The sequence below is a fragment of the Centruroides vittatus genome, unplaced genomic scaffold (assembly GCF_030686945.1).
Source record: "Centruroides vittatus isolate TY-2023 unplaced genomic scaffold, ASM3068694v2 scaffold_435, whole genome shotgun sequence".
NCBI lineage: Eukaryota > Metazoa > Arthropoda > Arachnida > Scorpiones > Buthidae > Centruroides > Centruroides vittatus.
In genome coordinates this window covers 1,542,342-1,555,370 of record NW_027122708.1, presented here as the reverse complement: position 1 = coordinate 1,555,370, position 13,029 = coordinate 1,542,342, and the positions used below count along the sequence as shown (strand labels likewise).

The following is a 13,029-nucleotide window of genomic DNA, read 5'->3' as shown; positions in this document are numbered from 1 at the left end:
ATTTTTCTTCATCAACAGCTTTTGGGCATCCCATACATTTTGTATCCATTAGTTTAAAATTTCCTGAAAAGAACTTTTAAACAACGTTTGACATTTTCAAAGTTTAGGAATATCTTCCTCATACACATTACAAAATTTTTTTACTAATTGTATGCCATTGTATCCTTTCTGAAAGTCATAAAGCATAATTTGCTTGATATACTTTTCATCTGATGATATTTTCACTTGATTTTATTCAAAAAAACTGTGAAATAAGTTTAAAATAAGCTACTAAACAAATAATACAATCTCAAATTAGCAATAATGTGTTAAATTTCACAACTGTTGTAATTAAATCACACATCTTTATTAATTAAATAACTACAGATGTTAAAAATACACAAATTATTTCTGTTCAACCAAATATAACCTTTACTTATTAACCATGGCATCCAAGAAGTGTGAGGAAGCAATGACACCTAAGAGAAAGGTTATAATATGGACAATTGAGATGGGGGGAAAAATTTATTGCAAAGCATGAAAGTGATACAAATGTGACAAACCTGGTGGCCATGTTTAAAATGCCAAAGTTGACAGTGTGCAAACAATAAATGCAATTTTAATTTTATTATACAGTATTTATTTATTTTATTTATTGTTTTCATGTTTTAATTTATTATTTAGGGCATTTAATTGTGTTATTTTTAACTTAAATTATGTGTATTTACTGTTTATCAAAATGGATATTGTTTAGGGTCTGGGAATGAATTAATTCACTTTCTAATGGGGAAAACTGATTTGGACTTCAAACAATTCAGAGATCGAACAGTCTCCTGTAATGAATTAAATTCAAAGTATGAGGCACAACTGCATTAATAAATTTTGTCTAGTCATCAATAAAATGATCCCAAATTATATTGGGATCTCATCTTTTCAACTTATCTTTGATAATGAGCTCTTTCAGCTTACTAAATTCTGTAATTTTCAAATCATATTAATTCTTCAAATGCATTTTTGATTCAGATGCATTTTTTTTTTATGATGCACAAATTTCTGACTGAGCTTTTATCACAAGATCTGATTACTTTCTATAAATAACTGTTCTGTGCTTTTCTTCATATAAAAAATCTATCTCACTATTAGCATTTTTTCAAAATTGTTTCATAGTTTTCAAGAGTTTTCATACATTTAACATTATTCTGCTATTCTGTTACAGTTGTAAACCAGACAACAAACAACTTATTAATATGTGAAAATCAAAATTTGGACCAATTGACAAGATTTAATGACAAACAGCAGATAAAGCATTTTATTGTCTTAAAAGAGTACGAAAATTATTATTATTTATTATTACTATGACATTAAAAAATCTATATCACTGTTGGTTATTTATTTTTAATTTTCAATATCATCCATCATATATCTTATTCTAAAATTTTTGATTTAAAAATAAGATATTTACTTACATGAAATCCCAATTGATTATTTATTGCTATTGTCTCTTAGAAAGAAAATACTGTATTTTAATGGTTAACAAATTTTAATTTATGTGAAAAACAAAATGCAAATAAAATTTTCATTAAAAAGACAAATAAGTATAAATATTCTTTCTTTAAATTAGTGAAGTTCACTAATAACTTATTAGATTGAGATGTATTGCCAGTATATTTTTAGTCTAAAGAAAATTTCTCAATTAGTTTAATCAACATAAATATAGTTTCAAGTACATAGAGTTAATTTACTATTTAGCTGAATAATTGGATTTAGAAAATTTTAATTTAAGAGCCTTAGCAGACTAAAAAGAACAAGAATAGATTAGTTATACAAAACACAAATCTAAATATGATAATCTTAACTGTTATAATTAATTATATGATTCTAGTATTAATTCTAGAATATTGCAAAAGTTATCGTTAAGTATATGGTATAATGAATAGAATGTTATCAGTATATTAAAAAAATATATATATGTAGTCAAATTCCCTCTGTAATGATATTTAGTGAAAAAACAAAAAAAATTGTTTTAGAGAGACTTATTATTATAGTGAGAGTTTTTAAAAAGTATTCTCTTCCTCATTTAACATTGTTGGATTATAAATAGGATTATTTCTACAAAATTAGACAATGTTAGACCAGAAAAACATGTACTGTTATTAGTCTCCTCTAGCAGAAAATTTAATGATTTTATTGCATATTATTTCTGCAATATACTTGTATATTAAATAGAAAAATACAAAATCAGTCAGAACCTGAATCTTCCTAGGCAAAATATAAAATTAAAAAACTAAAACTACACTAATTGTAAAATATAAATTCTTAAGGAGAATGCTTTTTGTAATTTGTAACACTAAGACATCCTGTATACTTCCTAAAAGAAATTTGTTACATTAAACTCATTTAACATAATAAAACTTCCCTAAAAATTATATAGGGATTTCATAGCATTGCAAATTACACTAATTCTAAAAGTAAAAGGTTTTTAGGTACTAAAATAATAAAACATGCTCCATTTGGTAACTTTCTCTTATCTGTACTAATTCCTACTGAAAACATTTGTGATAGAATCTTTGTATTAAGAGATTACATATTTCAATTCCAAAACAAGCAATAAATTTTAATTAATTTACAGAAAAGAAAATACTATGTATTTTACAAGTACAGTAAACAAAAATGTATCACTAAACAGAGATTTAGCACAGTAGAGGATATTGGTCAATCTGGAGAAATTTTATGTTAAGCTAATGCAAACTACACAGAGAACTATTAATACATTTCTTGTTATTATACAAGGATTTATTGTTATATCAATAATTGCTGTACCAAATTTTGATTGTATATTTCAGAGCAGTTAAAGAAGTGTAGCTATCAACCATTATCTGAAAAAGACTATGTACCATACAGGGGCACCCGTACATTAGGGCACTTGCCCCTCTTTGTAAGTGTTGTCCTTTTCCTAATCCCTAAGGGCAAGGGGGACCCAAATTCCATTATGAACAAACGAAAAAAAATTCATAACTTCTATCCTATTGAACAAATAAAAAAGAAACTAACAAATGATATTTGTCCTTCGTCCCATGCAACTTCATCGTATGTTGACCAAAATTTGGCATTGAAAACAAGAAACATTTATTGTTTGCAAGGCCAAGTTAGTCTTAATTTCAATCAGTGCCACCTTGTAGGAGCACTGATCCAACATTGAATCATAGTTTAAAGCTTCTTGCATAATGTTTGATGTCCTTTTTTTTATAGTTTGTTTCCCCTTTTTATAGTCTGCAGGCACTGCTGATACCCATAGATTTAACTATGCATCAACATCAAAGTAGGAAAAAAATCTCTTCTTTCTATTGCAATGAAGAAAAAGAAATTAAATGGACAAGAAGAAATGTAAAGTTCATTGAATCATAAAAGCAGTAATCTAATCCAATAAGTCTCAGTTTCAAATGTTAAATAACTATCCCAAATTTGTACAGAGATTTCTAAGAAAAGAAATCATCCTGATTGTGTTGCTAAAACTCCATGTTAACTGAAAGTTAATATAATATATTTTTAAAGTGTTTTCCATAAGTTGCAATAGCAGTGTACATCCTGGAACTAAACTCATTGATGCTTCCTAACACCTGTTTCACCTCATGATCTATATAAAATATGAAGATACTACAGTGGGTGATCAGTTAATGAACAGTTCAGACTGTGAACAAATCGGACAACAAACACTTTTATGAAAGATTCTTATGTTCGGACAACAAACACATGTTCGGATAATGAACAACTCACAGAACAAACACAAGAAGCAGCGATGTAAAATATTAAATACCGATTGGTCTTTACTTGTCTCCAGGTGACAATTCGAAACATTTCAGAGCTCAGAAGACGTTGACATCGATGCTCAACCTAAAGTTGATCAGATAGCATTCCTCCGAATTTTGAATTTCATCACTCTCCCTTGTAATTCCAGCTTTTTGTTTACCTTTCTAACAAATAATTTTTTTATAGTCTATTAAGTTTTGCGTCAGTTTTTATTTTCGAAAAGTGAGGGTTCAACTGTCCCATCGAATATTCGTTAACGTTTTAACACCAAATTTCAAATTTCATCCAGGTCTCACATTTACATAATTTTTTTGTGTGCTAGTTGATTTCTGTTCTCTGAATTTTTGTAAATGCTTTTCTGAGCTTTTTATTTAAAATAAAAACTGATATTATTATAGAGTTTAAAAAGAGTGGAGTTTCAAGTACTGTGCTCACTACATAAACCAAGCAAGAGATAATAGTCAAGGTAGAGAGTGGGCAGATGATGTCTGATGTTGCTAGGCAGTATGGCTTGAACAGGTTTATAATAGGCACAATCTTAGCTAAGAAAGATATAATCAAGAAGACTCAAGCAGCTAAAGGAGTAATGAAAATTACATATGAGAAATAAAAAACATTGAAAAGCTCATAACTGAACCTGTAACTGATCTAATGACAGAAGAACTCCAAGAACTCTTAAATGAAGAACACCAAGAAACTCAGCGAGATGTGTTTTCTTCTGAAAAAGTGGAAGACAAAAGAGGACCAATGCCGACATCTGCTATTAAAGATCTTTTAAAAAAGTGGAAGGATGTCAGAACAATGGTCATCCAAATGGCATCCAGACCAGATTGAAATTAATAGGTTGGGGGATCACTATGACAACAATGCCATTAATTACTTCCGAACAATCATGAAGAAGAGAAAAAAAGCAATTGACATTGGACAGATTCTTAAACCCCCATAAACAGAAAAAAACATGACTGATAAAAATTCAAGACTGTGTATATATGTATTTTTATTATTACATATAAATAAATGCATTAAGAAAGTATAACTTTTTACGTTTTGTGGTTTCCAGAACGAATTAGTCAAATTACCATAAAAATCTATGGTAAATCAATAATTGGTTAATGAACAATTCAGGTAGTGAACACAGTATTGGAACAGATTATGTTTGTTAACCGATAACCACTGTATAAATAGATGATGCAATATTTATATATTTAGTCTTTCACCATTTATTAAAAGAATGTAATAAGTTAGATCAATGAGGGAAAAATATAAGATAAACAAGTTTTCTTTTCTTCACACATTAATAATTTTCACAATATATTTTAGAACAGTACTCAAAAGGTAAGTATATAAAATTTATAATTTTTTTTCTGTGATATTATAAAAAGCTATGAAGTTTACTGCTTGCTTTTATTTTCTTTACTTGTAGAATATACTTGTTAAAAAATATGCAATTTTATGTGTGATTTTGGTTTTTGATTTCATGTTCAAGGGAACTTTGGTTTGGTAAAAGTGTTACTGAATGTAAATACTTCCAATGTTAGATTTTGGTTTTTGTTTTGTAACTGATTTATTTTAGTTTTCACATTTAATATTTAATGACCTCTCCTGTAACATGTTTTGCATATTACTTTTTTTTAAACCTGATTTTGGGAATCAGTGACAATCACTATGACTATGACCATTCACAATCACTATGACCACTGAGTGACAGTGGTCATAGTGATTGTGAATGGTATAGGGAGGGAACCTAAATCCTCATCACTGAAGATGGGTAACAATGATTTTAATTAATAAAGAATAAATGTTTGCAAAGAAATAATTGTAAGGATCACATACTACCATACAGTTCAAAAACAAATAATTGGTGATTCCAACAAACTGCAAGAAGCACAGTATAAATATAAATGATGTCTTACAAGTTGTTGATGTGAATTTACATTATTTGAAAAAAGTGAAAGTACAACAAATGCAAGTTATGTATTTATGTAAACTGAAAACTGTAAATTTACTAATACACTACACCTTACAATTTCAGCAAAACATTTTAATTAACCCTTTCCCTGCCGTTTGCCACGCCCCTTATTCAAAAGTCATCTTTAAGTGAAAGAGATTTAAATCATTTTAACTGCTACAAAATTCAAAGCCCTTCACACATTCCGATGTTCTAATTTTATAACGTTAACATCAAATCAAAAACTTAATTTTTAAACTCTGCTTGTTATTCAATGGAAATTTGGATTGGTAAATACAATGATTATGTCACTGAATATAAATATGTTCAAAGTTGGATTTTGGTTTCTGTTTTATAACTTTTAAACAGTTCTAAAGTTAGAACTGTTTAAATTCCATATTGTAAAAATCTTTAAACTTCAGCATTACTAGAAAAACCAAATATTGTACAATAAACAATATAATATATGTAAATATAAATCAAAAATATATGTAACAGTTTATACAGCATAAATAACTTAATAGTTTTGTTAAGAAGGTATCTACATAAACTGTTATATATATGTATATATATAAAATATATAATTCTTTTGTTTATTGTATATTATTTGGTTCTTATAAGAATGCTAAAGCTTAAATTTCATAATGTAAAACTTTTAAAATAATTCTAATGTTAGAACATTTTAACATGTAAAGAGCTTTGAATTTTGTACCAATTAAATTATCTGAATTTCTTGCACCTGAAGGTGTCCTTTGAATAACATTCAAAAAAACATTTGCAAATTAAAATGTTTTGCTGGAATTGTAAGGTGTAGTATATTAGTAAAAATGAATGCAGACTATATTAAATCAGGTTTTAAAAAAACAATTCAGTCATTATTCTTCTTATTGGATTGTGCTTGCAACATCCATCCTTTATTTCTCATCTCATAAAATCAGTTTTACTGTTTACAGACAAAGTTCACCAATAATAATTGTAAATAATTATAAATGTACTTGTATCTTTCTTCAACAGTGTTCTAATGAAACAACATTTAAATAAAAAATAATGACAATGAGGATTTACTGTATTTGGCTTCAATTAAAAAAATAAAAAAATTACTGCCTATTGAATACTTTTGTATAAGAATGTAAATAAATAACAAAGATGAAAAATTCAGTAATAAGATATAATTTGAGGCCTGCGGGATTAGTTAATATCAGCTGTGAAGAGAATGATATAAGAAGCAATAATTTCAGATAATAAACAGACCATCAATATATTTAATTATCATCTTCATTACGACATCTGTTGACGACAAAATGTCATTAGTAGATATAATATTGTTTAAATTTGTTTATTTACTGACATTTTCATTTATCAATGTTTCAACTGTGGATTTATTTTTTGTTCATTTTAATTTATTATGTTATTTCAAAAATTTTTATACGCTATTTTAAAATTATTTATTTACCAACATTCATCATTTATTTTTATGAATATTTGATTATAACAATTATGATTTTAAATTTTGTTCTAAAACTGTTCCATATTCACTTTTTGTTTGCAAACTGAAGATTCCTTAATATAGAGCCAAAAATTTTCTTTATTTAATAAACATTTCTTGCTTATTAGAATCAATCAGCTTAATTTGTTTTTATAAATTTTTATATATTTAAACATTTAAATAAAATAGAAGTACTAAAATTCATGTAAAAATTCTTGCAATGTAGATTGAAAGATTTATAATTCAGTTTTTTAATGTAAACACATAAATTAAACAATTTATATAACATTTATATCAAATTTGTGAAGTTCAAATGCTTTTTAGTCATATTACATACTTAATTTATTAATGTAAAGAAACAGAATTTTAAATGTGCTCAGAAGCACTGAAATAATTACTAAATAATATATCAAAAATTTCTAGAAACTACATTAATTAAAAGATCTGAAAATTTATGCTATAATTTGTCTTTTGTAAATGTTTGATATTTAACCAGATTTTTCATATTGTTTAAAAAAAATATATTTTAATATTTCTTATTTGAATTTTAGAAAGAATATTTAATCAGTAAGAATATAAAGTAATTTTTAATTAATACTTTAAATGTTTTTGATTTTATGTTAGATTAAATAGGGTAGATGTACCAGTTTTGGCCAGTGTAGTACCAGTTCTGGCCAGAAAACAAATTTAACTTAAAAATATAATCACAAATGAAACAAACTTTTATTGTTAACTGTGTGAACAGTTAACAATAAAAGTTTGTTTCATTGGACAGATTTGAATATGTGGTGATTATATTTTTAAGTTAAATTTGTTTTCTGGCCAGAACTGGTACACTGGCCAAAACTGGTACATCTACCCTACCTATTCAAATAACTGTACTTGATTATACTTGTAATCATTTTATTATTAGATATTTTTAGCATTTCAATAAAATAATCACATATTTTATTTTTACATAATTATGAACTAAATATATTATACAAGATAAAAGTGGGTAGCAGTTTGAAAAAATTTTAAACCAGTTTATTTGTTAGTGCTAGTAAGTATACAATATATGCATTAGAATATTAAGGAATCATAGGCTAAATAACATATTTCAAGACTAATTAAAATCTAAAATAACACAAAAATTGTGCTTTATTGAAGTAAATATTCTAATAAAAGAATGTGTAACAATTAACATTTACTCAAAAAAATTTGTAACTTTGTAATGAGCTAGCAATTCTTGATGCTTGAAAGAATATTTTTTTAAGTGTTTAGAACAGTGGTTCTTAACCTTTTTATACTCGCGGCCCCACCAAATATTTCATAATTTCTTTGTGACCCCCATTTTTTTAATAAAAATTTATATTTGTTAAATTATCTATAATAAATTGATTTTTTTTATTATTGCTTTATTTTTTTATATAATAAATGTAAATCATAACTTTATTATTTCATTATCTATTTAAATAACATTCAAACTTCACAATTAAACATGAAAACTCATTAATTTTTAACAAAAAATAAAATAAGAAACATGTCAATAAATCAATCTAAAGTCGATGCTAAAACTAAACTAAAGCAACTTGTCATAAAGATTTTGCATATCTTTTGCAAAAATATTTAAATTTTTAAAGCATACTACTAAGCCTACTATATTTCCTAATTATTTTTAAAGTTCCAAGCATTAATAGTTTCTTAGAATTACTTTGGAATAAAAGAAGTAAATACTGCGTGTAAGTAGCATATTTGCATTTATTTCTTCTGTACTAACAAAGTTGTATGTAGAAAAAAATAAAAAATAAATAAAAATAACTAAATAGGTAAACTTTATCTTTCTTATTTCACTTTTCAATATGATATTCGGTTATACATCAATTTTCTTTTTATTATATTCTGAAGCATATTTTGCATAACTTGGCGGCCCCCCAGCAAACTTCTTATGGACCCCCAGGGGGCCATGGCCCCCTGGGGGTCCATAAGAATCACTGTTAAGAATCCCCTGTTAAGAATCACTGGTTTAGAATATTTAATCCAATAAAACATAGTTCACTTGTGATTAAATCATGGGTATCAAATTACAGTAGAGCATCGATTATCCAAAACAATTCAGGACTGGGGTTGTTCGAATAACTGATTTTTCTGATAACTGATCATTTATGAAAAAATATATTAAACACAAAATTGTACTGTATATAATTTGTATCACGTCTTACAAATACATAGCTTACGTAATATAGTATATTAAACTAGGCCTACAGTTTAGGTTGGAAGGGACGGGGAGAGTGCTGCGATGCCACAGCACTAGCAGAAATTTGAATTTGCCGACTGGAACACTTTTGGTTAACTGATGTTTAGGTTGATCAGTATCTGGATAATCGATGCTCTACTATACTGGTCAGTTCTTAAGTACAATTTTAAGTCTGATACAGGCATACTCCATTAATATAGCAAGTTAGATTCCAGACCATTGCTGTAAAGCAAAACACAGGTTTTGTTTCACTTGCTAATGCAAATATAAGCCTAAAATTATATTTACACTATCATTTATTAAGTACACCTACACTATACCTATACTATAGTACTATAGTACTATAAGTGCTACACCTAAAAACAGTGCAAAATAAAAATTAGAATATAAAAATTTGAGTTCTAAATCACCTATTTACAATTAAAAACCATCTAAAATCATAAACAAATTTTAATGTTTTTAATTAGTTATGGCTTGAAGTAACATATCATCCTAAGGCAGATAGTTGATTTTACTGTACTTTTAATTGTAATATCAATTGTTCCTTATACTACAGTTAAATTATAATGTATTCCAAACATTACACTTTCAGTACTTAAATTATTATTTATTCATTCGTTTTACCCTTCAGTTTTCTACTGTATAAAAATAATAATAACAATTCTTTGAAACTAATAGTTTTTCTTTATTTCCATCCTTACTATTTGGTTTAATTATGAACCGTATAATGTCAAATTGCTCATTTGTTTCTTAATCAAAATTTCCATGAAGCAAGAGAGATCAAACAAACCTATACCTAAAAAAGTTTGCTACATATCAATCAGCAAGTGAACAGGAATTAAGAATCAATTATTTAATTTTTTTTTTATGTTTTATTCTTAAATAGTAACACAAAAATTTTCTACTTAAGAATGTCCAAAGTAAATGTTAAACTTCAGAATTACCAAAACTTTTATCCTTAATCTTAAAGTTATCAAATATTAATTATTTTAAATTTAAAAATTTTCATAAATATATTAATAATTACTAAATGTAACATAAAAAAGGATGAGTCAGCAGGCTCAAAGTACTCAGGTCTTGTTATTTTTACTAATATAAATGAGTGCTCTAACAAAACAAATTTGAGGATTGTAATGCTTGGAGAGATGTTCTGATTTTGATATTAATATAAATTATTTTGATATAATAAAATCCACTTACCCAAGAGAGCTTGAAAAAGTCTGCTTTTAAAAATTCTTATTACACGTTCAATTGCATTTCGAAGCTGTTTATCTTGCGGCTTAGTCAATTTACTATGATATTCCTCCAACAACTCTAAGGCTCGATGAGCCTCTATACAATGTAAGATAAATTTATTAGATATTAGAAATACTCATATATTAATTATTATAATGTATAAAATAATGAGTAATTTAATCAAGATAAAAATCAATAACATTAATAATAAGAGAATTCTACTTCTAAAGATTAAACATGATTTTTTTAAATTTTAAAGACCTTTTTATAATACTTTAATCTGGAAAATATAATAAAATATGCAGAAATAAAAGTTGATTATTATAAAATTATTATTAAAATACAAGCAATCCTCAATCCATATAAATGAAAAATTTTTCTTTAATGATTTCATTTCTTTAATTTGACTCTCTTATATTGTGGTAGTTTTATATATTTGATATCATAAATGTATTTCTGACACAAAAAGTTAACAAGAAGTAAATTAATACTCTTATTTATATTTTCTATAATATATTAGTATAAAGAAACAAAAATGTGCATGTGTGTTCTTGAGAAAACTATAGGAAAAAAGATGTTAAATTTTAATTTTATATTTGTTTTTAAAATGTTTATTTCTTTTAACAGATGTATAGAACTTAGAAATGTTTGGTTTTGGCATAGAAAATTTTATTCACAATGTTTAAATCTTGTGTTTGAAAATTTTTAATCCAAAATTCCTGCACTAATTTTTTCACAGAATTTAAAGTTACATCAACAAATGGACTAAATTATCATCAAAAGGATGATAATTTCTGTATTGATTACAATGTGTTATGTCTCATTAGTTTGCCATAATATTATACATTATTTTTTCATAAATTTATTAAAACATATTTTGTAGTTTTAAAAATGATCTTACCAACAAGGAATAAACTTAAATAGAAGCTTTTTGTTATAGTGAGAAAAACAAAAACTGAAACTACAGAAATAATAAAAAAATTTTAGTTGAAAACTTTGTTTACGTTAAAGTTATATGACACAAGCAAATTAAGAAAGAATATTCTCTATTATGATAAATGTTTTAGCAAGTCATCCATAATATGTAACAACTTTGAAGCTATTAAAAATTTCATCATGCAATATTATAATCTCTAAATTCAAATATAACAAAAAAATAATTTTTGAGGTATGTCAGAACATCATAAAATATCAGTAAATGACATAACAGCAGCAGCACAATATATTCTCAATATAAATTTCTTTTTACAATGAAATAAAATATATATATACTAGCAGGTAGGCCCGGCGTTGCTCGGGCAAAAGTAACGACAGCGAAGATTAAGATTATTATGTTATAGTCACAAAAAAAAATAGTAATTTCATCAACAAACTAAGTATTTCAAAAGAAAGGTCGAATTTGAAAATCGAGTGTTCTAATATTGTTCGATTTTCATGACATGTTCTGATTATATTGTTTGATTTTCATCGAATGTCCTAAAGAAGAAAGATCGAGAAAAACCGAACTGATCTGTTTAAATTTGAAAATCGATATGTATTCTAACATATTACTCTTTTTCTTTTTTTTTTTCGTCCAGCGCCCGTAAATGTTGCACATCACTTTCTCTTGTTCTCTATTGTTACTTAACACATCCATTGTTACTTAACACTTTGGCACTTAAATTTGGTACCCTGTGTACCAAATTTCAACTTTCAACTCCTAACCGTTTGGGCTCTGCACTGATTATTATTATTATTATTATTATTATTAACGCGTCTCGATTATATATATATATATATATATATATATATAGCAGGAAGAAAAGTTCACTGAGTATGGCATTATTAATAGTTTTTGATCTTGCTAGCATTTATATATATATATTATATATATTCTTTACAAAATTTTTTAAACAGTAAAAGATCAAAATTTTTATGAATGTGGAATCATGCTACTACCAGAAAGATGGCAACAGGTATTTGACCAAAATGGGCCAATATATAATTCAATAACATATTTATATATTATAATTGTTTTTTTTCGCATGAAGAAAAATGAAATTACTTTCCTAACAACCAAATATACAGTGGACCCCCAATATAACAGGCATATCGGGCAGGAAACAACGCCTGCGTTATAAGGTGAACCACGTTATACCAAGCGAATTTTTTCCTTTTGGAAAAAAAGGCCCCTTCCCACTTTGAGAACACTAAGAGGTATGTCATCATATTGAAAGCTGATAAAAGTAGAGCCTTTGTTTTATTAAAGGAAGATACATACAGATCTCTCATGCATCAATACATCAGGGATACAGACTGAACCTGTTAATGAAAGTTATGTAGTCAAATTACAGGCTC

At 26.4% G+C, this 13,029-nt stretch overlaps 1 protein-coding gene across 6 annotated transcripts in view; it reads right to left on the bottom strand.

Moving 5' to 3' along the window:
• dlg1 (discs large 1) overlaps nucleotides 1-13,029 on the bottom strand; it is a 286,896-nt gene that overhangs the window by 228,948 nt on the left and 44,919 nt on the right. For all 6 annotated transcript variants that reach the window (XM_067287114.1, XM_067287120.1, XM_067287116.1 and 3 more), the window contains exon 3: nucleotides 10,657-10,788. In XM_067287114.1, the coding sequence (XP_067143215.1) occupies nucleotides 10,657-10,788 (132 nt within the window). The remainder of the gene's footprint in view (nucleotides 1-10,656; nucleotides 10,789-13,029) is intronic.